Source organism: Gambusia affinis, linkage group LG12 (assembly GCF_019740435.1).
Source record: "Gambusia affinis linkage group LG12, SWU_Gaff_1.0, whole genome shotgun sequence".
NCBI lineage: Eukaryota > Metazoa > Chordata > Actinopteri > Cyprinodontiformes > Poeciliidae > Gambusia > Gambusia affinis.
Window position 1 is genome coordinate 4692710 of NC_057879.1, and position 27641 is coordinate 4720350.

The 27641-nt window shown below is 41.6% G+C and overlaps 3 protein-coding genes across 9 annotated transcripts; 2 read left to right on the top strand and 1 right to left on the bottom strand.

The window, feature by feature from the left end:
• The first annotated feature begins 446 nt into the window (after positions 1–446).
• Positions 447–6785, top strand: LOC122841441 (intracisternal A particle-promoted polypeptide). Of its 3 annotated transcripts, none has more exons than XM_044134745.1 (10): positions 447–589; positions 1971–2346; positions 2453–2664; positions 3512–3731; positions 3998–4153; positions 4253–4420; positions 4517–4654; positions 5417–5539; positions 5674–5894; positions 5999–6785. In XM_044134745.1, the coding sequence occupies exons 2-10, from the start codon at positions 2028–2030 to the stop codon at positions 6221–6223; spliced, it is 1782 nt and encodes a 593-aa protein (XP_043990680.1). In that variant the 5' UTR covers positions 447–589; positions 1971–2027; the 3' UTR covers positions 6224–6785. The 3 variants fall into 3 exon arrangements, with proteins under 3 accessions (XP_043990680.1, XP_043990679.1, XP_043990678.1); XM_044134744.1 differs by having other exon boundaries at positions 472–630; XM_044134743.1 differs by having other exon boundaries at positions 472–589; positions 1933–2346.
• Positions 6786–9095: 2310 nt separating this feature from the next.
• LOC122841444 (transmembrane protein 69-like) lies at positions 9096–11284 on the bottom strand. Of its 3 annotated transcripts, none has more exons than XM_044134751.1 (3): positions 10970–11284; positions 10761–10824; positions 9096–9847 (listed from the first exon to the last, which is right to left on the bottom strand). In XM_044134751.1, the coding sequence occupies exons 2-3, from the start codon at positions 10797–10799 to the stop codon at positions 9158–9160; spliced, it is 729 nt and encodes a 242-aa protein (XP_043990686.1). In that variant the 5' UTR covers positions 10800–10824; positions 10970–11284; the 3' UTR covers positions 9096–9157. The 3 variants fall into 3 exon arrangements, with proteins under 3 accessions (XP_043990686.1, XP_043990684.1, XP_043990685.1); XM_044134749.1 differs by having other exon boundaries at positions 10761–10805; positions 10892–11284; XM_044134750.1 differs by having other exon boundaries at positions 10892–11284.
• A 124-nt stretch (positions 11285–11408) lies between these two features.
• Positions 11409–25909, top strand: gpbp1l1 (GC-rich promoter binding protein 1-like 1). 3 transcript variants are annotated; one of them, XM_044134748.1, is made up of 13 exons: positions 11421–11439; positions 11533–11586; positions 13567–14997; positions 16281–16395; positions 19702–19831; positions 20753–21084; positions 21184–21259; positions 21340–21530; positions 21996–22139; positions 22292–22447; positions 23501–23625; positions 23706–23808; positions 25260–25909. In XM_044134748.1, the coding sequence occupies exons 4-13, from the start codon at positions 16336–16338 to the stop codon at positions 25431–25433; spliced, it is 1491 nt and encodes a 496-aa protein (XP_043990683.1). In that variant the 5' UTR covers positions 11421–11439; positions 11533–11586; positions 13567–14997; positions 16281–16335; the 3' UTR covers positions 25434–25909. The 3 variants fall into 3 exon arrangements, with proteins under 3 accessions (XP_043990681.1, XP_043990683.1, XP_043990682.1); XM_044134746.1 differs by having other exon boundaries at positions 11409–11586; XM_044134747.1 differs by lacking the exons at positions 11421–11439; positions 11533–11586 and adding an exon at positions 11675–11773.
• The last annotated feature ends 1732 nt before the right edge of the window (positions 25910–27641 follow it).

Consider the following 27641-nt stretch of genomic DNA (forward strand, 5'->3'; position numbering starts at 1 on the left):
TAGAATAGAATAGAATAGAATAGAATAGAATAGAATAGAAAAATCGGTCATTGACCCACATTGGGTAAATTCAACTATCAAAGCATCAAGGTAAGTAAATAATAATAATAATAATAATAATAATAATAATAATAATAATAATAATAATAATAATAATAATAATAATAATAATAATAATCATCATCATCATCATCATCATAAGTAAGGGCACATTTACAAGATAAAAAAAATAATACTGTAGCGTTATTAAAAACAGCATAGTCAGATTAAAGTAGCAGAGATTAAAAAAGCACAAACGTGCTTTTTTTAGCACGTTTGTATAAAATGTTCGTGTATTTCGCAACAAAAGCCGTCGGAACTATTGTTTTTTTATTATTATTATTATTAAACATAATTAGACTGAAGAAACTTAAGTTCATAAAAAGGACGTGATTTCCGTCAGCTTCAAGGCTGTTGCTAAGTCCCGATGTTAGCGGGTTTGATTAGTGATGCCTGGAGACTCAGACCGGCGCAGTGGAACCCGGAGGAAGCGGATTGACAGTCTGCAGGGCGGCGGAAGTTCTCCGCATCCTCAGCTGTAAACACACCGGTGAGTTTCAGCGCAGAAACCAAGAACTATGTGTCTTCCTTGTGAGTCACACTCCTTATTTTCATTCGGGTGATATTCTCGTCTGTCGGTGTTCGGCTGTCGAAGCGGTGTCCTGTTTGCTAAAACCTCGACTGCTGAAAAGACTTATGTAAACACACACTGGTGGGTTGGTTTATCTGTTAGCATGCCTGGCTAAAAGCAGAGACAAATGTCATTTATTTATTTTAAATGTGCAGTAGCGGGACAGTAAGTGGCATACACAGCCTTGCAAAGGCATTCAAATCTTTTAACATTTTAAACATCTTACATCTTGTCACGTTGCAACCACTGGCTTATTATATTAGGATATCACGTTATTTCGTTAATTCATAATTGTGAGGTTTAAGGAAGAAAGGGGGAAAAAACTGAAATATGTAATACATATTAAACACTTTTGCTGGGGTATCTGAATTGGATCTAGATCTGGACTTTAAGCTTCTTTTTTATTTAGCACTTGAGTGTGCTTCCATACAAGCGTTCCACTGTTGCCATGGCGGCATATTTAGAGTCAGTACTGGAAGCTGAACCTCCACTTCAGGTCCAAGCCATCTGCAGCCTCTAACAAGTTTACTTTTAGAGGTTGGCATGTATTTAACCTAATCAACTCTCACCAGCTTCCCTGTCATTGCTGAAAAAAAAACCCATGCCACCACCACGGAGACGGTACCTTCATGTCAGACACAGCGTCATGCCACAACTTGTGCAATTGTGTGTTGCTCTTTTGCGTAAAAAGACAGTAAAGTTAGGTGGTGACATAACAAAATGCTTAGTTTATGATGAAACAAACAAAAATGTAACAGCCTACCTGGTGGCAGAGTGTGGCTTGTCTGTTTCTCCTTTTTTTTTTATTAATTCGCCAATTAGTGCCTACGAAACAAACATTCCAGACTAACAGATGTATGAATCTACAAAATAATTTTAGCTGTTAAGCGAACAAACAGCAGCAACAAAAATATGCATAAAAGAAGAATGGACACATTTAGGACAAAGACAAAACACAGAACATAACCAAGTGGTGTCACAACCCAAATGGAATCATTTCATAAATATGGGTTAGAACTTAGAATTATTGTTGTTGTTTTCAGATATTTATTTTTTTTTTTTTATTATTTCCATTTTCTCTCATTTCTTGTTCTCATTAGTGTAGGGCCACACATAAATTTTGGGTAGAAGCGGGAAAGAGAGGGAAGAAAAACAACAACAACAACAAAAAACAGAACAAAGAAAAAAAATGGAAACAAATTACGGAGAACCAAAGATCAGGCTTTGTGATCTTATCAGCGTTGTGTGTTTCTCTTTGATAGAAATGTGTTTTCCCTCCTCCTCCTGCTGTATCACGCAGAGACTCCTCGGACAGGAGGACACTGGTCTCCATGGTAACGCAGCAGCCTCAGCTGCCATGTCCTCCTCCGTCTCCGTGTCAATGTCGGCCACTTGCAGCCAAGACGCCGCCGCCGCTGCCATCTTGGCCTCGGAGCGCTACGCCAGCCTCATCCTGGCCCAGATGAACAAGATGCGTCTCCGCTGCGACTTCTGCGACGTGGGACTCAGCGTGGGCGGGCGCGTCTTCAGAGTCCACCGGCTGGTGCTCGCCGCCAGCAGCCCCTACTTCTCCGCCTTGTTCTCCGGCGGGATGCGGGAGGCGGAGAAAGACGAGGTGCAGATCATCGGCGTGGACACGGAAATCTTTGAGATTCTGCTGGACTTCATATACACAGGTATTTTTTTTTTTTCTTTTTATCGTTTTCCTTTCCATTGATGGTGGTGCATTCAAGGTTGGGGGTTTTTTGTTTGTTTTTTTGGTTTTTGGTTTGGTTTTTTTAGGAGCGATCAGTGTCAGCGTGGAGAACGTTCAGGAGCTGATGGTGGCCGCCGACATGCTGCAGCTGATCGAGGTGGTGTCGATATGCGGCGAGTTTCTCAAGGGCCACATGGACCCCTTCAACTGCGTGGGCATCTTTCAGTTTCTGGAGCAGATCGCCTGCATGGAAATGCTGGAATTTACCGAGAACTACATCCACGTTCACTTCCTGGAGGTATGGACATCGTCCATCCACATTCTGTCACAGAGCTTTCTAAAATAAAAACAACATGCCCAAATCTAATTTAGTTTTCCCCAGCAATTACAAACTCTATTTCAATAATCTTGGTATCAAAATAAAGCAAACATTTTTATTAAACTTAGTAAACATATTCTTGCATGTCTAAAATTCCTTGATTTAAAAAAAAACCCCACAAATTTTAAATACCCACATTTATTTTTTCCAATTCTAAAAAAAAAAACAATAAGAAATTGCTCTATTTGTCTCCAGTTGAATTGTAGCAGCACATAATTCAACACACACGTGATCAGTGTCAATAATAGATCAAACGTTCAATAGAATTTTCAGAGACACTGAACATTTAGAACCGCACGGCATTCTGGGCGATGTAGGCAGATGAAGCTTGAGGTGGGTGAGCGTTCACTCACTCACTCACTTTCTCTTTCTCTCTCTCTCACCCTCTCTTTTCTCTGGTTACCTAGCAACCACCTGTTGAGTAGCTGGTGTAGCAACGGTTTCAGGTTTCGCCAGTGATGCCTCATAAGTGCTTAAGAATAAACAAACAACAACAGCGTGGAGTGAAAAATAGATTAAACAGGAAGGCTCACGTACTTGTGATATTTAAAACAAAAATCTAATCAGTAGTTATTGATAATCGATTGATTTGAAACCCATATATATCCTCCCGCCCTATCAAACAACACTTTATTAGATCCAGTCCAACAAATATAAAATATGTGTTGAATATTTGTTGCAAAAGTCAGACATTTACGTTCTTAAATAATTATTTTTCTGATCCGGATCTTGCGTGCGTATCGTCCGTGTTCACCGCCTCCTTCAGGTGTGCGTCACGGACGAGTTCAGAGGCCTGTCGAAGGGCCAGTTGGTGAGGCTTCTGCGGAGCGAGGAGCTGAGGATCGAGGACGAGTACCAAGTGTTCACGGCGGCCATGGACTGGGTCCTGCACGACGTGGCCAAGAGGAAAAAACACGTCGTTGAGGTGCTGGAAGCCGTCCGCTTCCCTCTGCTCTCCCCTCAGAGGCTCTTCAAGTACATAGAAGGTGAGGAAAGTATGTCATTAGCACGTAAATAGGATTTTTGTTTGCAATGCGGCTTCGGTGAAGCTGGAAGGTTTAGTGCTTTTCTTAGTTTATCCTTGTAAAATTATAACCTCATTCTTGTCATTTGATTTTTTTTTTTTGTTTTTATTGTTTTTAGTATGGCCCCTATTAGTCTGTCATATCTTAGATCACTGTAACAAGTCAGATTTTCTTGAAACAGAACCCTCCACCCCAAAAAAACTCTTTCCTCTCGTTTCTCAACGAAGGTATTACCGACTTCAGCCTGCGGGTGGCACTGCAGACCCTGCTGAAGGAGTACACTGAGGTCACAAAGTCTCCCAAAGAAAATAAGCTGCACAGTCAGCTCCAACCGGCAAAGACGAGACCCAGGAGGAAAGCTAGGAAGTACCTCTACGCAATAGGTCGAGATTTATAAATAATACCAAAACGACCTAGCCCACGATAACACTGAAGTAAGACAAAACCCAGAAGTGAAACCGTGAATTGTTTCTTCCCGTCAGGCGGCTACACCCGGCTGCAGGGCGGCCGCTGGAGTGACAGCCGAGCACTGAGCTGCGTGGAGCGCTTCGACACCTTCAACCAGTACTGGACCACCGTGTCGTCTCTGCACCAGGCCCGCAGCGGGCTGGGCGTGGCCGTCATGGAGGGCATGATCTACGTGGTGGGAGGTGAAAAAGGCCGCGCTCGCGCTCTGCCTCAGGTCTAAAGTCAACTTCAGAAAACGTGCATTTATTTTATTTCTTTTCTTTTTTTTCTGCCGACAGGAGAGAAAGACTCGATGATTTTTGACTGCACAGAACGATACGACCCGGTGACGAAGCAGTGGGCCGCCGTGGCGTCTCTGAATTTCCCTCGATGTGGAGTTGGCGTGTGTCCCTGCCACGGGGCGCTGTACGCACTCGGTAAATACCACGATACTGCTGGGAGCACACGACGGCTACAAGGGTCCTTTTAGATGGAGTCTGTCAAATTATTCAAAATATTCTGAACGGTACAAAACGCTGACAGCTAACAAAGCTGTTGAAGCAAAGGTTACGCTTTATAAAATGGCAACAAAAACTATCCATTTATCTTAATGTATCATTTTATAGGGTGGACTAAGACCCCTGTTAGTGGATGACTGTGCGGTAGGTAGCAATTGGCACATGGTTTTCACATTTTCTTGCAAAAAACAAATATCTGGAAGTGTGGCTTGGAATGGAAATCTTAAATTAGCACAATATTTTTAAAAGCCATGCATAATTTTCCTTGTACTTTGCAATTTTGCTTTAGTTTGTGCTCGTGTGGTGCCTTCAGTCTCAACATAATACATTAATGTTTGTTGTAAATGAGACAAAATGCAAATAAGTACAAACTTTCGGACGGCACAGTGAATGGATGAACCTTAACCGATTGTAGTTTTCTGATCGACCACCGATCCTCAGAAAGCCTGACCTGCCGATTCCGATTTTTGCCCGTTACTGATTGCTTCTTGAGTGAAAATTGCTAAATATAGAACCAGTAGGGTGACAGCACAGCGAAATAGGACAACTGCTGATTGTTAGGTAGATAAGATCGTTTTCACAAGTACTGGCCGATTGCTGGTCTCCCAAATTGAAGGAATCTGAGCCGATTTATCGGTGCACCCCTGATCTCAACCGGCTGAAAACGCCGCCTGCTTGCAGGTGGTTGGATCGGATCGGAGATCGGGAAAACCATGGAGCGATACGATCCGGAGGAAAACAAGTGGGAGGTCATCGGGAACATGGCGGTTCCCAGATATTACTTTGGCTGCTGTGAGCTACAGGGTCTGTTTATCATTTAATTTTTTCCTCTGCTTTTAGCTGAAATTAGATATTTTTTTATTATTATTCTTATTATTATTATTTTTACATCATTTGAAATGAAATGCGAGAAAACTCCTTTTTATTATTATTCTCAGGGTTAATCTATGTGATTGGTGGGATCAGCGATGAAGGAATGGAGCTGCGCTCAGCAGAGGTTTATGACCCCATCTCGCGTCGTTGGAGCGCCCTGCCGGTGATGAGCCAGCGTCGGGCCTATGTGGGCGTGGCCTGCCTCAACAACTGCATATACGCGGTGGGAGGCTGGAACGAGGCGCTGGGCGCTCTGGAGACGGTGGAGAAATACTGTCCTGAGGAGGTGAGGCGGGATTTTGTACTCGCGGTCCTGTGTCTCCGAGCGCTTTTCTCACCGCGTTGTGATGTGTGTCCCCCCCCACTCCCTCACTCCCCCGCCCCCTGCAGGAGAAATGGGTGGAGGCGGCCCCGATGTCCACGCCGCGCGCGGGCCTGTCGGTGTCGGCCGTCAACGGGCTGCTTTACGCCGTGGGCGGACGCGCCGCCAGCAGGGACTTCTCGGCACCCGTGACGATGGACTCTGTGGAGATCTACGACCCGCACCTGGACACGTGGACCGAGGTCGGCAACATGATCACCAGCCGCTGCGACGGCGGGCTGGCCGTCCTTTGACGGCCGCCGCTTTTGAAATGTGAACATCGTGGGAGGCGAAGGAAACCGTGGAAACGTTGCACCTTAAAACTCCAAAAAAAGAGGGTTGATGCTGTTTCTACGCGTCTCCTTTTTAATTGCACAGCTCTGGAAAGTGCCAAACCGCTCTTCTTATCTTTAGTAAATCGTTTGACTTGGAACAGAGAGTGATATCAAGCGTGTTGTACGAACTCTAGACATGGCTGACAAGGGCAGTCGCCCAGGGCACCGAGTTTTGGGGTGTTTTCATTATTCCCCTTCACAGGGGCGCCCCAAAGATTTGGGATGTTTTTGTAATGAATGCATGTTTTACAAGCATTGTACCTGATGTAAAACTGGAAGGCCCAGATGAAGTGCAGAGTTTTAATATTGTTACATTCTTATTAATATATACAATAGTCACATTTTTCAAAATGTTGACATTATGGTACATTTTTTTGTGACATTTTAAACCATCTGCTGATGCACCTATTAATGTACTGTAATTTGCATGAGTCAAATTGTTCTCTTTTTGTTGTTGTTTTTTTGGATAAGACACAAAAACTAGCCCTATTCCAGGAGCCCTGATCCTTGTAAATCCGGCCCTGCTGATCAGATGAAGCAGTTTTTTTTTTCTTTCATTACCTCCTTGTGGTTTCTGTTGTCTGCAGTGCTTCTACGACCGCCGACAGTGAAACCTCTGGTTGTTCTTGGTGTCAGATTCATTTATTACTGGAAACTTGATGGAGGATGGTCTCTCTATTTTCACTGGATGTTTATTTGTACATAATGCTGATGCAAATCTTTATTATTTATGTTTACTCCGGTCATCGGTGGGCGCCGTTACATTTCAACTCTGACTCTGAAATACCCATTAAAACTTTTCCCACAATCTGTCACCTTAGCAACCACAAACCCTTTATCCATTTCATTTGGAAGAAGAGGTTGCATGCACAGACTGGCATTTTTACAAGGTAGCTCCAATTCGGTCAGATTGGGCGGGAAGCGTCTATCAACACAAATTTTCCAAGTCTTGCTGCATATCATTTGAGTTGGAATTATGCCCGGGGTTTGACTAGGACATGAATTGTATTTGTTCTAAACCCTTCTGTTGTTGCTCTGCCTCCATGTTGTGGTTTTCCTGCCAGAAGGTGAGGATTCACGTCATCAATTTCATGCAGCTTCCTGTTCCTGCTGAAGAAAGGGTTTTCCCACAGCATGATGATGCCACTGTGCTCCCTGGTGGTGCGGTCAGTTTTCTCTTCAACAAAGCGGGATTTGTAAATAGGGATGCACCAAAAGATCGATCGGTGGTCCGATTGAAGTGACCAGTGATTGGCTGATGTGAAACCGATGTTACCTGCTTATGCAAAGGTCTGAAAATCAACCCCTGTCCCTGTTGCTCTGCCCTGACCGACCGACTCGCCCACCAGGTCACGACTGAATGTTCCCAGTTAGCAGTAGTCGCCTCACTGTTACTAACTTAAGAGAATTTGTCGGTATATTTCACGACTTATCAGACACGCCTCTAGCAACTTCCCCTCACCCCTAACAGCAACTTGTGTCAAATTTAGCGACTTTATTCTGACTTATTGGAGACTTTGACGACATTTGAAAGTAGTGAAAAATGGAAAACTGAAAGAACCGATTTAAAGGGGAAAAAAAGTTTTTAGTGTAGTTAATTTACTAATTTGGACAGCAATGCTCAATTATATTTGAGAGCACGTGCAGTTGGAACAGGTTTGCGTGTTCAGAGTTGTTCATTTGAATTAAGACTGGAGTATTAAAGTTATATATATATATATATATATATATATATATATATATATATATATATATATATATATATATATATATATATATATATATATATATATATATATATATAAACAATTATTCGTCAAAATCGGAGTCGGTCTTCACCGGTCTTTCTTCGGTCGCACTGACTCCGCCCACTTTAGTACGACACACTATTATGTTCGTTTGTCACCAAATTTCTAATTCACTACACCAAAGTTTTTGGTTGTAACATGACAAAATGCGAGGAATTCAAAGGGTATTTCGACTTTTCCTCAGACAGTTTCAAATAAAATGATTACTGCATAGAAATTTTCAACCCAGGTGCATCTCGCCAGAGGTAGGCCTTTTAAATGCGTTAAAACGTCAGAGCGCCGCTTTTTGCTTCAACCTCACAGTACGTGTCTTTATCTTCATTACCGGTAATAGGTTCTGCACTTTAACGGTGGTCACAGCTGTATTTGTCGAAAAAATAAACCGAAATGAACATAGCCAAAACTGTCAACCATTATTTAAAAATAACTTAAACAACAGCACCATGGAAAAGATAATATTACCGGTCACGAAGAACATTTGACAGCGCGGAATAAAAATGATAGACGTTTGATTTTTTGTTTTTTAAATTAAATTTGCTCACAATTTGCATTTACACTATAAGTGTCAAATTCTGCTTTCTAAAATCCTATAGATTTGTTATTATTAATTGCTTCTGTGGAATCCCTGCTAAAGCCAATTCAATTAACAATCAATTTCATGATAAATTAAAATGAGCTTGACAATTTCCATCATTAGTATTTTTTTAAAAGGCAATTTTATTCATAGAGACATTCTAATTCACTTTATTTATGGGTTCAGTTGTGTGTGGTTTTTATTTCTGTTGTATTTACCGTTTTTGATTGTTGCATTTGATTTTGGATGTTTAAAATATCTTCTAGTTCCAGTGTTAAATGTTCTTTACAAAAGCAAAGTTTATTAGTCTTTGAGAGGACAAACTTGCAGTATTATGCCATTAACAATATATAACCTAAAAATAGTCTCAGAACAACAATATTGTGTATCACAATAATTTCTGAGACAATTTGTCAAAAAGAAAGTATTTATTTTATGTGTTCAATTTTATAAAAAAATCCCTCCCATAATTCACTTCTCCACCTCCTTAAGTTTCTTCTCTACGCAGACTTTTTTGAGTATCAACGTGGCAACGAGCGAAAAGGTGGCGACCAGTGTGAGGACGGTCCTCATGGCTCTGAACCAGGCGGGGTAGCCCGGCAGCAGGGTCAGGTCGTAATGCAGCGACAGGCCCAGTCCCATTATAACCACCATCGCTCCTTCTGTAATATTGTCCCTGCAGAGCAGCGCCACCCAAGCCAGGAGCGACGGCACCACGCTGTTCCCCAGGTTCATCCAGTCTGGCTTGGCAGGGCTGCCGGCGGGGATGGCAAAGCCCCATCGGGCCCCTCCGAGGAACGACACTATGGAGGCTCCGTACACCATCTGAGCGTAGGCTACTTCCGGGTAGAAGGACTGGGTGGCAGCCATGAACAGCGGGGCAGAGAGAAACGGGATGAGGCCCGAGAATCCCAAGTAAAGAGCCGGTTTGGGTGCCTGAGCAAGGGCCCTCATGCCTTTCGCCGAGGCGTCTCTTGAATCCCTGTGACACAGACGAGAGGTCACCCAGCTCGCGGGCCTGACGCTCCGACATCCGCTGCCAGATGAGGGTCCGAATGGCATAAACAAAGCGGCGGATGGGGAAGGAACCAGCAGCGGATGCGTAGCTGTTGTGTAGCTAGGTGGCCTGGGTTTCAGATGGATGCATCTCCACACTGGATGCTAGGTGGTAGGGCACAGAAAAAACATCAACACCACTCCTGTTTCACAAGTAACCACATGTTGTGATATGTGTCGCTAAGACCAACACGCCACTATTTTCAGCGCCTTCCGAAAGAAATCAGACTTCACTTAATTTTCCCTCAGTGCATAATAAGCCTGGCGGGTCGCCAGGCTGTACTTGCGCCCCGACCAGGCTAAATGTTATTTGTTTATTTTAAATAGGGGTTTTTTTATACACTAATAACAGTATAGAGGGATTAAACTAGGTTTCTATTTGATGCATTGAACTGGGTGCAAGGGAATGAGTCGTCCCTCCACTAGTCCGTTAGCCTCGCGCACTATTATTTCTAAATTATGATGCCGGCTCAGGCATGTCGAAATTTTTGTAACTTTTAACATTTTTTAAATACAAAATCATGGTGGACCATGAGCACCCCTACCACCGGGCTTAGCAGGTTTTGTGGGGGAAAACCTGGACTTGTTGAACTTTTTCCCATTAGATCTGCTAGCATTCAGTGGAAGAACACTAAACATGCAGTAGAAGCTACTATGAGAAAGTTTATATCAAAACGTATTCATGGAATATTCTCTGGAAACTGTCAGACCTCTTTACTCTTTGTCAAATCTGGCTTTGTTTGAGCTATTCTGGAATTGGTAGGGACATATCTCAAAGACTTGCAGGCTGTTAGTGCTTCAAAATAGGATTCTACTAGTATAGATGCTGGAACTGAAAACAAATTATCCTCACACTATTGTGGTTTCCTTCTATTATTTTCCACTTTCCACTTGAGAATTAGGCACCACTTGTCTATCAAATTAAATCATAATAAAATACACAGACAAAATAAGGAAAAGTCCACTGCTATTTTTAGAAGACAATGCAAGTAAACATAAGCAAGCTTAATTTTCTTACCCCAAATATTATCTTCCTTATGGATGAAAACCGCAGCATTTTAACCTACAAATTACAAGAAAATCTGTAACAAAATAGCACAACCTTTATATCTAGATTATTAGACAACATAAATCTGTTGTTTTGCTCACCTAGCATTCAACCTCTGATGCAATAGAACGCTTTCAAGTGCAATAACTTTCAGAATAAAGCCTAGGCGTCACAATTACCTAATTGCAACTCTGTATCTTCGCTGCCTCCTACCGGTTTATCCTAGCCGACTTAACGACTACAAAAAAATCGACTTAAAGGGGCCAAAGTTAACGTGAACTAGCTAAACCAGAGGTCATTTTCTCCCCGCCACCCTGTCGGTGCTCGATTAAAAGCCTTTCTTAATTCTGACATCGATTAGTCTGACTCTAGACTGACTCGTTGAGCTGCATTCAAAGCTGCACATTTCCACTGTCCCCATCGTCAGCCCTTTGGTTTTTGAATGCTTTTGGGAACACTAGTATAATTCTTGCCGATATATTCGTGCGTTTGTTCTATTATTTAAGTACAAATGCATTTTTTAAAGTAGCGTCACTCAGAATGTTCCGCTGACGAGCTGTTTAAAACTTCCGCCCGTTGTACACTGACGAGAGTTCTTGAACGCAACACATTTGAGGCTGTTCGAATCCCTTCAGTGCCAGCGCCAGTCGTAAGCGCACCTAAAACCCAAACAAACGTAGACAGTCCGATTTTCGAAGAAGTTTGCAAATACAGAAATAAGTCGTGTTTGTTGTGTTCACAGAGTTCTTGTGTATGGGAATCCTTCTCTATTTGAGACTGCCTTGCTCCTGAGAAGGTAGGCGCTATCGTCATAAAACACTGCAAGTTAGCTCGCTAGCACTTAGCAAGCTGATAAATGTGTGGTGCTGCTGCTAAGGTAGCCATTTTGAAACTGTGTTGTTCCAACCAAGCCAGGTCTGTTTACCTCTTTTGTATGCCCGTGACAGTTGCTCAAATTGGTGGTTTTATGCATTATTGCAATAGTAAGTACATTTTAAGTCGACTAAGCCAGCTAACCCCACGCACTCCTGCTAAATACTTCATTGTTTTCACGGGCGACTAAACAGGCTAGTTAATGTCAGCTCTTTGCTAACAATTGCTATGCTAACGTGAACCTTAGTTTTGTAGACAGTTTGCTAGCTGCGGAGGTGGGACATAAATGACGGCGCAATATTCTGGTGGTTATTATCAGTTAGTTAAGGAACGCTGTGGAATATTTACCCCTCTGAAATATACCACAGCACTTTAAATAATTAAATCTAGCCAGTTAGCTCGGTGAAACGTGCGCGTAACTGTTGAATTGGGCTGCTACTGCAGCGCCGTGGGCACATTGGGCTTGTTTACGACGAGGTGCTGTTAGCTCAACTATTTTTCTAACTGTGAAAATGAAGCCCGTGCATTTTGACCGATAATAAAGTGAATGTATGAGTTGCAAAGTGCTGTCCGCGGCCAACTCATTGATGATGAGCTCTTACGTAATGGCTTAGTGGTGATACGTTAACCAGTCCAGGCTCTCCCTGCGCGTGAAGCTCACCGTGGACACGGCTTCACGAACATTCAGTGAAAGAGACCTTCAATTTCGAGACGAATTCGAGGTCCAGCAGTCGGGTTTCTTCTAAATTAAAACTTCCCAGATGATAGCAGAAGCCTTTGAACGTCTGTTTATTTGAGCATGTCTTAAATTACAGACTTTTTGTAAATGTCACACATTTAGGCTGTTTGTAGCAACTTTAGAGACATAAAAGGAATCTAAATGCTTGATTAGAACCGGCATTTTCTATTTAAAGAGCTGCAGTATATTCTCAGTTCCACATTTTATTTTATTGTAGCAGCTGCTTGGTTTCTAATTGTTATCACGATGTAATTTTACGTTTCTGGTGAGAGGTTTTCATGAATTACTGTTTAACACGACTTCATTTAACGTTTTTTTTGTTCTTGTTTTTTGGCTTTTAGTGATTTATTCCAAAAGTTTCTTAGATATTTTTGTTGAACAAGAATTTGGGTGACACATTTTGAATTGTTGAATTTTTTTTACCTACCGTGAACACAGGACTCAAAAATATTCATACTCGCTAATATTAGGTTAAGTGTCCCTTTGTATATGATATTTATTGATGGAACGCGCAATGGAGAAATTGTTTGAAAAAATTCCGACAATACTCTCAGTTCTATTTTATACGTTAAGTAAAGTTATTAAAATTGGTGAATTTTTTTATTTTTTGTTAAATTACTGTTTTGTTCTCAGCCCAGTCAGGTGTTTAGGTTGTGTGAGAAAAAGACATTTCAGAACATAACATTTTGTCACATTTTAATTTACCTTGCCCTTTCTGTAGAATACAGAATACTATCACAAAATATTATTAAAAAACAGTGATAAATGATAAATGCCTGTTCATTTTAGTCCTGTTTTTATCTCTAAAGTGTGATGCTGGAAAAGTTTTAAAGCTAACCTTGGCAATTCTTGAAGTTGCTCCAATGTTTCTGTGGGGAAATTTCTTTACAAACCCTGATTTAAAATGTCAAGATTCCCATCAGAAACTACAAACAACTTTAAATCCAAGGAAAAAAACAAACTCCTCCCTCTCCAAACGTCACATTTTTAATGAAGTTGAGTTTTTCATTTTAAGAACATGTGCTTGGATGCACGTTTTGGAGTTTATTTCTGCAGATGAAGATTTAGCGACATGAAACTGAAAATTAACTGCAAGCCGGATTGTTGCATTTCTAAACTCTGCCGACGTAATAAATGATCCCGGGTTTTGTTTTTGTTTTTCAGATCCAGTCTGTTCCTGTGAACAGTCGGCAAGAAGAAACTTTCCCCGAAGCATCTCGTGCGGTCGGAGCGCCGCCTTCCACACATCGGAGACGTCGCAGTTTTCCCGGCATCCTCTAGCTTTAACAGAGAAAGCCGCCGATCAAGCCGCTGTCAGGCTTCCTTCTCTGAAGAGCCCCAGTTCCCGCTCGGCGACTTTCATGAAGGCTTTCTGACCTTGCGCGTCTATGAAATCAGGCCGAAGTCCTGCGTGTCCTCCAGTCAGAGCACACCTAACTACACGGGCATCTTCCAGATGTGATTACATGAGCTCCGAAGCTAAATCCGGCGTTACGATGACTCGCTCGGCGACGTCTCAGATTCACTAACCCGAACTGAAAATCACAGCGATGTAACTTCGCGCCTATGTATTTTTTTTTTTTACCTCCACTCTTTGTCATGTGACTTTGAACGTCTGCTGAATCTTTTTCTTTCAAGTGACGACAGTCTTTTTTCCGCCAGTTTAATGAGGTGAACGCCGGCTTCCAGCGACCTCCATTGCCAATAAGACTGTCTGTGAATCTTTTTTTTTTTTTTTCTTTTTTCTTTTTTTTTCTCCGTTGCATGCCTACGTAGATTTTAAAAATGATCCGGTGAGAGGCTCGTCGACTCTGTAGCGAACCGGCACACGGTGTGGCAGGACATCACCGGCCTCTCTTCCCTCTGTCTGGAGCCAAAGCGGGACTGCTTCACGAGCGTCGTCCATGTTCGAGGACGCACAGTTTCCACACCAGACTCTTTCCTTCCGCTGAAAATAAGACGAGACTAGCTTCTTTTTTTTTTCTTTTTTTTCTTTTCCTTTTTTCAAAGTTTTTTTTTGTGGGGGGACAAATCTCTTGTATTGTCTTTTTTTTTTTTTTTTGGCCAATCAATTTGAAGCCCAATCAAGTTTTGAGTTCTTGTTTTCAACAACAGTCGGAGCAAGTGCTTCCAAAACTGAAGAAGTCAGTTTGTCAGCTAAAAAAAAAAAACAAGTTTCTGTGAGCGCTTTCTTCAAAAGAGCGCGGAAGACGAGATTTAATTCCCATTCAAGATATTAAGAAAAACTCTTCCTTATAGACTTTTTTGTTTTTCTTCCTGCTCTTCTGCTGCAAAGGTCCAGTCACACCGTGTGGCTAGTTTTTTTTTTTTTGTTCTTCTGGATCAGCACTCAGGATCATTCCAGCAGGACCCTATTTTTTTTATTCCTCTCCAGCTGTTTCATCCTGGACGAAGGGATCCACGTCTGGAGAAAGGGACTGCACTGTCCTGGTCGAGGTGGAGCGGGGGGTTTCTTTGTGCCGCTTCCCATCTGTCAGCGCACGCCGTCCGTGATCAGTGCCAACAGGCCTGAAGGAACTGAGCCCATAGAGAGAGAGAGAGGAGGCAGAGGACTTCAGAGCAACAAACTCTGGGGTAATGTTCAGGTTTCACCTCACTAGCTGCGTTTCCTTTGACCGTAGAATTGCACAAATTGGAGTTATGAAAGTAAATCCGCTTAATGGAAACACGGCAAGTTTTTGTACTGGTATAAAGTGGTTTTCTGAAATTAGCGTATTTTGGAAAGCTGAAACAAACAATTATTATTATTTTTTTTTGCATCTCCAATGTTGCTACTAACGGAAACGACAAAGAAGATGACAGGAAGTGGATGGATGATGATGATGGCGCGGCGTGGTTTTTTTTTTTTTTTTTTTTTTATGACTTATTTGGCGGACCAGCTTATCCTCGTGATTTTGATATCGTTGTTAGGACACAGTTATCGACAATGTTTTGCACACATTTGTAATGGAAACGCAGCTACTGCCGCTTGTCTACGCGTTGTAGAAACCTGGCAGCAAACATATTAATCGCTTTTGAAGATTAAATTTTTGGAAAATGTGGAATTTTTTTCTCTTATGTTCCCGTACGTCAGAGTATTGTTGGTACGCCCAAGGCGGCCATCTTGTTTCACTAGCTTCTTTTACAGCTTCTGTTCATGCAAGTCAACTCTGATGGAATATAAGGGGCGGGCTGAGATCTTTGTTTTCTTATTTGATTGCCATATTACAGTCACAATATTACTAGAATGAAGTCATATTTTTATAAGACAAACAAATAAAGTTAATTATTCATCCTTTTTTGTCATTAAAACAACTTTTTCTCTCTCTCGTAATTTTAAGACATTCTGGTAAAATCGTGTTTTTGTTCTGCTAATATTATGACTATATTGTCGTAATTAAAGAAATGTTCTCGCCCTAATACAACTCACACAGGATTATTGAAGTAAATAAGTGTTTTCTGTCATTTGTAGTTTCTTGTTTAGAAAAGAAATCGTATCTGGCATGAAAAACAAATCTGATCAGAAGTGATTTGGAAATGTTTATGTTTTCCTACTCTTCCGTTTCCAATGAAAATGACATATTTACCACATAAGAAAATGTATTACATAAGTATTTTTGGGTAAAACAATCACAGAGCTAAATTAAATTGTGTGTTTACAACCAAGCTGTCGGATGATTATAAACTTCACAGGCACAGCTGCAGCACATCCCGCTTTGTTTCCTACTAAAAATAGCTTTTGGCTTCCCTTTTTCTGACCTTTTTTTTTGCAGATCTTTTATTGATCCAACACAAAATTACCATCGGAGGCATTTTGAATAAAACATGAATCTTATCTTTTCCTGAATTTAATCCCCGGAAATTGATTGTTTCTGTAGATCCTGGCCATGAGGTTTGATGCCTCCATCCACTGACCGGAAACACTGGACCTAAATGGCGCAGCATGACTTTGTCCCTGCCTGGCTTAACTTCTCCACACCCCAGCCTGCCAAGGTAGCAAAATATCTATATGTGTGTGTGTGTGTGTATCAAAGGATTGAAAGTGATTTTTGTTGTTTGTTTTTGTTTGCTTTTGCGCTCACTGCTCCAGTATATCTTGGTGTGTCTGCATTCAGAGATAAATTCCCCTCAGGGTTGATGACTGCAGTCAGTTGGTGGTGCAGCAGCAGAGCCTCAACACGTTTTTAGTGCCTTACTAAGGAAAACATGCATAACCGTCAAATGTTGCACACTGAGTGAAGACCTCATCAGACCAAAGACGATCTCAATTGGCTACTTTTAACTTGGTTAGGAGCAGTTTCATAGATTTTCTTTTTAATTTTATTTTGCGTTTTGCAGGGGTCTGTGTGGCTCTTTAGACCCTCCACTGTGGCTTTCAGTCATTTTGATCAAAATGTTCTAAAACGCGTTGATATATTTGCTTATAACATGTATATAAAAAGCTAGTTAAACATCATTTGTTCTATTTTTATGCAAAATTTCCACAACCGAATAGAACTGAAACGAGTAACTGTGATTAATCGATTATTGGCACAATTGTCAACTCTTTTAGTTGTTGATTAATCGTTAAATGGAGTTTATAGAGTCGGAAAAGGCCGTTTACTGGACGAACAACACGGTCAAAGCAGTAAATAAAACGAAACTGTAAAAATATATAAACATTTTGTATTTAAAATTAAAATTCTACATTAAAACATCCTGTTATGTGTCGTCTGCTGTCAGATTATTAGTTTGCTTTCTACCGTCTGCAGTCTGCTTTGATTCTGGTCAGTGAAAGTCATGCAACTGACCTTATTTTTGATTTTCGTTTTTAAATCTAGTCTATGCAGCTCTCTGCTCCTCTTCAAGTTGCTTTCCTGTTGGCAGTTTATTCAGTGATAACAGCGTCTAAACGTTATAAATCAGTTTGATTTATGTAATCTTTCAACTTCTTTCATTGCATAAGCTTTTACTAAATAACTTATGGTAAAACAATAAAAAGGATTCAACTTGCATGTCGAAGCTGGCAGTTCCCCTCCTAAACACTAGGCGTCCTCATAATGTGAATAATGCCTCTGCACTGCAGGAATCTTAACAGAAATAGACAACCGTACCTAGATTCTCGGTTACGTGTCTGAGGTTGCAAACAAAACCTTTAAATTATAGTTTTGATGACGTATTGGAACAGGATTTCGTATTTCCTCAGGCTTGGTGCTCTGTTATTTCCGAGCCGTTGTTGGGAGAAATTACATTTTTGTGTTTGCGTTGCCTTGATTGAGTGGTTCTGCGTCAAATAGAACAGAATGGCTTTACTGCACAGAACATGTATGTGTGCGTTAACATTGCCTGTTTTATCCAAGGATTTGTAATAAACTGTGTTTCCCTTGCACGGTCCGTGTGCCTAGAGGTAGACAGTGGAAGAAAACCAGGCTTTAAACTTGACTTGAGTGCAAAGATTTGTTTTCCGACATGGATATGCGTCAAACAGAAGCTACAGCAGGTTTGTTTTCTGCAGACTGTTGGTGCTTTCTTGCTCAGCATCTATGGCTGCCATAAAAAAACAAACAAAAAAAAAAAACAGTTTTAATTGTAACTTTTTGTCCATGTTCAGACCCTTTGAACTTTATTCACCTTTATGTTACAACCACAAACCTCAATAGATTTTATGGAGTTTATTTGCATCGTACATTTCAGCAACAAAGCAGTTCAAAGTGCTTTGTACCATAAAAAAATAAAAATAAAAATCAAAAAGTCGCCTATTATGGAACGAGCAATAAACATTGGATTTTGTCAAAAATGATCAAGCAAATTTACAACAAATATGTCAACAAATAATTCCAATTATTATGAGTCAAAGGAAACTTTAAACAGATGAGTTTTTAGTCTTGATAAAAAATAAATAAATGTTTTTCAGTTTTCTGGAGGTTTGTTGCATAAAAACTGTATGCTGCTTCTCCATTTTTGGTCACGAGGATGAACGCATATCCGTGCATTACAGCGGCGCAGTCAAAGCCCAGACTGAAATCCGATTGGGAAGTTGTAGCAAGACTTAAATGGATTTCAGTCATATGAGGGGGGAGGAAAAAAAAAAAACACATAGAAAACTTACAGCAAAACTGGCTCTACATGACCTGAATACATGCCACACGTCTCAGGAGTTTTAAGAGTTTTTTATTTATTTATTTTTACAACCTGTGTATGATTCTCTCCTTCTTTACTAACGCACTCCTCTGTGTTGCGCAGTCAGACGCAGTCCTGATAAAAACACGCCGAGGTTTGCGGTTGTAATTTTTACGACATGTGAGGAGGTTCAGAGGACGAGACGGGTCGTGTGAAGCGCCGTCATTTAAAGCTGCAGAACCGGTTCTTCGGCTGCTGTTTGGTGTGATCGGCCTTCCTAAAGCTGTAATATTAGAAACAGGAAGCTGCTCTTTGTCACCGACTGTTTGGCACTTTATTTGACCTCTGGGTCGACTTCTTCCAACCCGTCTGTGTTCACATAACAAGTTGAAACTCTAGTTTACTCCCCAGGAGATGTTTTTATGTTGTGGAAGTGATCAGACAGGCGTGTGCTGAAGAACGTAATCTGAATTGACCTTCGGACTTCACAAAACGACGGGTCGATGGTTCGGCTACATCACAGTAGTTGCGGTCCTCGCTTTCGGTGTGCGTGTGTGTGGTGACTTTTATTCATTTAATTTCCTGCTCCTCTTTAGGTCCCCCTAGTTACTCTTTAACTTGGTAAGTTGTTTTGAAAGCAAAGCAATTGCGCAGTCAACAAAAACAAAAAAATCTTGTCAAGTATTTTTGATCTGGTGCAAATATCTAAGTAATGTTGAAATAAAACAAAATGAACCTACAAGAAGCTGTTTTAGCAAGATAGAGGAGCTTGTTTTTACTAACTACATTCTTAACATTGCTGTAAAATGCATTGGCAGATAATTTTACTTGTAACATGGGGAAAATGTCTTATTAATAAAATAATCTGCCAGTGGAATTAGTACTTTTTAAAATCAATATTAAGGAATTATTGACTTAAAAATAAAACTAGAAAAAAATAAAATAAAACTAGAAAATGTGAAATGAGACAAAAATAACATATTTGCCATAGAAACCAAATCAAAAATACTCTGTAAGATTTTCTGTTGTTTTTGCTGAGACGGATCGTAAACGTTTACACTCCATCAGAACCTCCTAAAGAGTATTCAGAGAGGTTCACCTTCTTTACGGTATCCTGGAGAAAATGGCGGCGTGAAATGTTCCTCTGTCGTTGGATCATGTTTCCTGGTTGACCCACGCCGCCTTTCTGTCGTCCTTCAGTCCCCTGCTGCCAACCTTGACAAGCAAGGTGAGCCTCACCACCACAGAGACGCCAGACCTGCTGTGAGCCGCCGCCGCCACAACTCCTCTGATGGATTCTTCAACAACGGCTCCCTGCGTGCTCCAGCAGGTAACCCGTTACCGACCTTATTTCAGACTTCTGTCTAGGGGCGGGCGATGTGGAGGTAGTTTTGTCACAGCACTTTGTGGTGCTGTTGGGATAACGATAAAAGCAATAAGAACTATTTGAAAGCGGGTGCCAAAGCAATGGCCAAATTTCTACTGGGCATTTTCTGTGTGCAACAGCTGGTTGCGCCCAAGCATTTAATCACATTTTCAGATTTATTGACGCTCACATCGAACAAACGGTGGAGGAAAAAAAAAGTGGACCAATTCAGACCATTATGGAGGTTTTAAAACTGCATTAATTGGAATTTATAGCAGCGACAACCATAAGAAATGTATCACAATAAATGATGAATGATACTGTAAATGTCCAGCCCTGCTTTCTTGTGTTAGTAGAGAACAGTTCTTCTAGAGCGGCTTTAGAGGAACTCCAGCTGCAGGTGTCTTTGGGGTGTCTCTATAGCAACCAATTTTTCTCTGGAGACTTGGATCTCAAGATCTAAGATTACTTTGTTGATCGATGCAAGGGAAAAATAATTTGTCCAAATAGCAGAGAAATGCTAAAAATATTGAGTAAAAGCAAATGGTAGAAAGCATCAGACTGGATGAAGAGGATCAATTTGAAAGTTTTGCTCCATATCCTCAAATGAGCTTTTTCAACTAGGCCTTTCTAACTCATAACTTGTGGACTTTTTGAAAATAAATGTAGAGGTATCAGGATAAAGGCTAAATAGCAACAAACACCTCATTTAAAAAAATGTTTCTGTTGCCTTCTACTTCCCTTCTATGTCCAACTTTGTGTTGATTTGTTATGAAGTTTGTACAATAAAAGAAACTGTTGGACTCAGTGATGTATATTATAAACTACAGCTGGTGGCGGTTTAATCCAGGACAGTTTGTTTTTGTTTATTAAATGTATTTTTAGGTGATGGCTGGCAGCAGCCCTCGCTGCTCCTGAGGCATGACTCTGTGGACTCCGGGGTGGCCAAAGGTGGGCACGGCGGACTGGCGGGGGGCTCCTGTTGGAAGGAAGCGCCCAACTGGCACGGAGCCCCGCGTGGCGGCGCCCAGGACGGCCACCACCACCAGGGGCGCCACCCCAAGCGGGGCGGAGGCGACAGGGACAGGCAGGGGGGGCACCGGCAGCGCAACGGCAACTTTCATCCCCGCAAGGGAACTTCGTACCAGGACAAGTTCCCCAACGAGGAACGCAAAGACGGCAAGGACGACAAGCTGAATTTCGTAGAAGAGGACTTTGTGAGTTCTGGATGCCAATTTACTAGAAGTTAACTTCAACTTTTTTCTTTTTTACCAGATCTAAAATGTTTTCTTTTTTTTTGTTTGTTTTTTTCGCAGCCCTCCCTCAACCCTGAAACAACTGGAAAGTCTGGCACTCAGATGCGAACAGTTGCTCCCCACGCCGGGGTTTGGGGTACGAGAGCGTCTAGTCGGCCGAGTCACACCGATCGAGTGTCTCTGCTGGTAACACGGATTCTTCTACGTCTGTTCCAGAAAACCCTCCTGTCAGCAAACAGATGGTGTCCAAAATGCTGGTCATCAAGAAGGTTTCCAAGGAGGACGCCGGGTTCTCTGCAGGGTTCGCCACTGCTGGCACCTTGCCCACCAACGGCAGCAAAGCTTCCCTCACGGGCTCCAGCGTCTACAAGAACCTGGTCCCCAAGCCTGCTGTGGGCCCCACCAAGGTAGGGGAGCCCCAGAGGGGCCCCAGAAGAGGCTGCTTAGCTTCTGATAGTTTTACATGCTGTTTCCTCTCAGGATTAGTTACTATTTACTTACAAATTGAAGCCTCTTTCGTCAGGGAAAACAGGTTTTAGGTGTTAACACAGTTAGGCCACAGGGGGCAGCAGAGATTCATCAAAGCATTTCAATAGAGGCCTTTTGCTGAACAGTCTCCGTGTGTTGGGATAAAAATGGAAGAGTTAATGGAGGTCTTTTTATGTCTTGATCAAGATGCTTCGTAATCCTTGTTGTTCTCAGTTATTGAGCTGGTTGAGGTTGTAATGACCCGTTTCTGGAACCTATTGCCAATAATAATCTTTACAAAACATATATGGTGAGTTCTGAAGCTGACAAACATATCTGATGTGGTGAAAATGGGGAGAAAAAAAACAACAATAATAATAAAGTGACTTGTTGGTCTTCTCCAGTGCACCCAATGGAAAGCCGGTGGTAGAGAGATCACCAAGTCTGGCCTTCACATGCCAGGCCGGGATTCAGTCTTCACCAGCCCCGTGTCTGCAGCCAAACCCAGCACCCCAGTCAGCGCACCGCAGCACAACACCCAGAAAGAGGTGAGAGTCGAACCGCCCGACACCCGACGATTCTGAAACACAAAGCTGAGAACCGGCGCACTGCGAAATGAACCGTCCGAAATGACGCGCGGCAGACATTTGCGTCATTTTGGACAAAGACGACGCTAAACTTGTCCTGTTACTCCCCGCAGCACCCCTCCAGCACGACTCCCCCCATAGACATCGCTCCCTCCAGGCTGAAGCTGATGCGCCGCGGTCCGGACCGGAAGAGCGAGTTTCTGCGAACTCTGAAGGACGAGGGCACCGGAGAGCTGACGACCAGCAGCAGCCCGGGAACCTCAGGAGAGGTGAGGCGGCCAGCTCAGACCTACGGGGGTCAAGAACTGTCGCTCTTTTCCTTCCATTTTAAACTGATGCCCGATTTTGTGGTGGCAAAAAAGTTTAAGGGATATGAATGAAAAGAAGGGGCGGTATTGTGTAAAATCTGGTTACGAGAAATTTTGTTGAGCGATTGTCTCAAAAATGATTGCGATAAACAATAATACTGTTTGAAGACCATTTTAAACTGATGTAATGGTAACGACATGATAATGCAAGAACATTCAGCCAAAAATAAATGCGCTTTATTTCCAAATGAACACTTCACACTGGAACTGGTAAACAAAATGAACAAAAAATAAATAAATAAATAAAATGGACTTTCAGTCGCTGTTAACAAAAAATGGACTTGAATAAAAACACCAAAGTGGAAATAAAAACTACATTCAACCAAAAGAGTACTGATTATGAAGTCTGGATGCTTCGTTGCCCTTCAATAATCATTAGATTTCGATCGGGAAGACGGGATTATCCGACTACCTGATGCAATAGTTCACTCCTCCCTTGCACTAAAGCACATATGTCAGAGTCAAGGCCCGCGGGCCACATCCGGCCCGCGAGAAGATTTTCTACGGCCCCTGGGATGATCTTGATTTATTATTAGAACCGGCCCGCAGCAAGCCGGCACCCCGTCTGAAAAAATGCGAGATGCACCCCCCCCGTTCGATCCTCACAACGCACGACTTTGACACCCCTGCACTAAAGGAACAAGGAAGTGAGGGGTCAGTGGAGTTCAGCCATTTTCCATCCATTGTCATCAATAGAAAGAGAAAAGAGCAGGAAGAAACGATAAAAGCCGCTAAATTAAAACGAGGTCGCTAATTTTCATTTACCGTGCGATTAACTGACTTATTTATCGCAACAGACCTGGTTGGGGCCCAAGTTTGCAAAGATTTTTTTTTTGTGTGTGTGTGTGTGTGTGTGTTTTTTTGCTTTAAATTAGCGCGATCTCACACCGTACGTTTTATTTTTTGTTAAAATGTTAGTTTTATGCGTTTTGTTTGTTTTGTTCTCCTCCTCAGGGCGAGAGCAGCACCCCAGAGCCCAAAGCGTACAGCGAGGAGGTGTGCCACGAGAACGGCCTGTCCTACTCCCTCAGCGACTCGGACACTGAACACCTGTCCAGCTCCCTGGAGGCAGAGCACAGGTGAGGGGAAAAAACCGGCCAGCTGGATCTGAGTTGCACAAATTCTGGGCGCTACCAACTAACGTTGGGGATCGGTGCAGGTTGCTGAAGGCCATGGGCTGGCAGGAGTACCCAGAAAACGATGACAACTTCCTCCCTCTGACAGAAGACGAGCTGAGAGAGTTCCAAACTAAAACAGAGCAGGTGAGGGCCGGGAGAAAAGGGAATGCGATCAGAAATCGTTCTGCTTTCCTCAGTCAGGTTCATACGGGGCTGGGAAGTCCTTCAAAATGATTGAAGTTCAATTAGATGTTTTCAACGTTTGGAAAGTGCTTGATTTCTGTCTGAAGTCCTTGTTGGGGCTTGATACTGAAACTGTACAGTTTTGTAATAAAGTGGACTTTAATGTTGGATTAATACGGGAGCCAGGAGTGGACATTTTACGTACATTTACGTTCCCTCCCGATAGACTACTTGAGATAATAACTCGATTTCCTGATTACTAGCATTAGTCATACTAAGAAAAAATATGAAAATCAAATTATGAGGTTAAAGACCTATTACAAAAATAAACTCGAAATAATACTAAAATAAAGTTGTATTGCAAGAACAGTCATGATGTCATGGAGTGAAGTAGCGTTATGAGAATAAAGTTCAGATATTACGACAATAAAATTGTAATATTGACTTTTTATTCTCGTAATGTCATGACTTTATTCTTCTGATATTCTGTTTTGCTAATTTTCTAAATATATATATATATATATATATATATATATATATATATATATATATATATATAGCTAGATATATATATATAGATATATATTGTCTTAGCGTGGCCCTAATACTCCATTGTGTATGTAGTGAACTGAAGCTGTATTTTTTTTTAAAAGTCCATTTGTATTTATTACTCTTAGTTACAAAAAAATATTTTTTGGAGGTTTTCTGTTTTTCTTCAACTGAATTAGGATTATTTTTGCACCGCCGAACGCAAAAATCCCATCCAGTTTTCTCAATCTGGTCCGGTTTTTATTCTAATTAGATTTAGAGGAATCCGACCTTCTGACTAAATTGATGACGTTTTAGTGACATCAGTTCATCTCTGTAAACGCTTCATCCAACAAAGTTTTGGGAGGAAAAAAAAAAAAAAAGTTTCCCAACAGAGTATATTAATGAAATGTTGCAAACTGGGATTTCTGTAAGTTGAATTATAAACACTGATGAGAGTAAATTGAGCATCACGTCTTCATTGTGTAAAATTCTCCGTCTCTTTCCTGTTCCTGCTGGAATCTCTCCTCCTGCTCATCACTCATTGATCCAGATTCTCATCCAGGTGTCGGAACAGGCCATGCATTTTGACGCTCATGTTGCTCCATATTTCAGAAAGCTGGCCTGATTGAGCAAAACCAATGTGATTCACCTCATCAAAATGACCCTAAAACAGTTGAAAAACCCCAGACAGTTTTTTTTTTGTTTGTTTTTGGGCTGTTGATCAGTGTTACCCACCAAGTGTGGTGCTTGAAAAATATGAACTTACCTTAAAAATGCTTGAATTTTCCTGTGGTGAACCCTGCTCATCCACTCATTTGTGTGTTTTTTTTTTTGTTTGTTTGTTTTTTTCTGCGGGGGGGTGTGGCTTTTCTTTCTACCAGCTGAAGAAGAACGGCATGCAGAGAAACGGGGTTCTCCCCAGGACGCGGGGCGTGACCCTCCACTTCACCCCCTGGAGGAGTGTGGCGGAGGCGCACGTGGAGGAGGGCTCCGAGTCCGAAACCAGTAGCAGCAGCAGCCAGACCTCGGACGACGACGACTGCACCAGATCCTAACACGGCTTTACGGAACAAAAACATCCAACAAAAACAGCCAACACCACATCCCAGCAAACAACCCCCTCTTCCTGTCTCATCTTTTCTTTTTAGAGCACCATTTTGAAATTTCTCAATTTTTTTCTTTTTGTTGTTTTGTTTTTGTTTTTTGTTTTTTTCGTCATTCTTGCACAAGGGAAAAACCAATCATATCCCAGTGAAGGGGGAGATTCCTGCTCTGCCAGACGTCGTTTTCCCTGCGTTTCCTCCTTCACTGCAGTCCTTTGACCTCTGACCCTCCTCCTCCTCCCCTCTCCTCACCTTCTTCCTTTTTCTTCCTCGCTTTGTTGAACTGAAGTGTTCATCAAGAAAAGAAGGGCAATGAATGCACACTTGATTCTGCTTTAAACAGACTAACTCATTTCATTGATGATGCTGATGACACATTAATAATGATATTAATAAAAATTGGTTCCTGACAAGCTGATATGTTTCACTATGAATCTTGACTACTGTGGTGTTTCATCTCCAAAACTCTTTACTTTGTCTAGGCCAGTTGTAAAAGGAAAAGAAAAAATGAAATGCTGCCTTTTTTTTTTGTGTGAAACTACAGGGTTGTTTTTAGCTCAACTTTGCAGAATGAAATGTTTTCGCTTTCTTTAATGCCTTTCTACAAAATAAAGTTGCTCCAAGAAGACACTAGAGCTAATGTTTTCTATAGGTTGGAAACTTTAGGAAGAGTACTGAAATGCACAAAAACAACAAGTCTGATATTTCTTTTTCCGTCGTTTTAATGTTAATGTTGACTGTCATATTTAAAATACATTAGGATTTGTTGCTGGAGTTATGTTTACGTTTTTCCGGCTAACTTTGTGTTTTCAGACACGTTCTGTCCAATCTGAAAGGCTCCAGATTGACTGTTGTAGGTAATTGAGCTAATTAAGACTTTTTTGCTTTTCTTTAGACCATAATTTGTGTAAGCAGTGTAACTTCTGTTTTTAGCTTTTGTTTTATGTCTTCCAGCTCCATTTTGTTGCCACCACAGAGTGAGTCAAGTGCGTATCTTCTGGGATGTGTTATAAGAGCAGGGCAGTCCTGTTTTTAACTTTATATCGCACGTTCTCTTTTGGCTTTTCTGGACTGAACGTATTGTAGGCTTGTTAAACGTTCCCCAGAAGCCTGAGCCCAAACATCTAGCAAATAATTTTTTTGGCCTGATGGGTTCAGCTCAGGTCATAAATCTGAACGCTAATCCTGGTATTCTCGGCCCCTTTTAATTACTCAGGTTGCGTCAGTAAAACAAAAATGTTAATTCACCTTAGGGTTCAATGTATTACTCAACACAAAGTAGTGCAATAATTATAAAATGTTGGATGATTTTCGTGTTTTTACAAACAAAAAAAAGAGAGAGAGAAAAGCGGGTCTGGTGTAAGTGCGTGTTCAGCCCTTTCTACTTTGAAGCTTCTAATAAAATCCGCCGACTTAATAAAGGGCAAGTGTTTAGTTGAATCTTATTGTGGTTCCACTTCTGCGAATGCCTCGGACGTTTCTTCTGTCCTGCTGTTGATTGGCTTGGTTCATTTAATCTGCTGTCATTGCTCAAACTACAATTCTGAAACAGCGCAGAGAATCAACGTCATTGTTTACTACTTTTTCTGTTCGCTGATTGGCCCGGTCAAAAAGAATCCACTGGAGACAATCCGAGCCAATGGGAGAAGAAGGCCCAGACTGCTGGGACTGAGGTACACCTCAAAGCTAGGCTAGGTGTATAATTAACGATTTGAACCAGGCGCGAGACAAAAATATGGCTTCGCGACGCCTGGTTTTGAACCTCTGAATTTGACTTTCACTCGAACTCCATTATTCGGAACCACATGGGTCCATTATCGGAGAGCAAGGAACCAAAGCGCGCGCGAGCCGGTCAACGCGAACGTCCAAAAGCGCGACTGTAACTCAGCCGGAGGTGTGAGAGAGAACCTGAAGAAAATCTACATACACACACAGAAAAACCTTTGTGTTACATGTTTAGTAGCTAGCATTTTATTGCTTGTTATAGCAATATAAATTTATAATTACCATTAACTAATTATAGCAATAAATAGCTACAATTAGCATTTTATTGCCAATTATAGCATAAAATGCTATAATTAGCATTTGTAAAAGAACCAGCATGAATTCTCTGGACCCTGTTATCTTTAACATGGCAGGTATCATGTCTGTTGAAGCAGA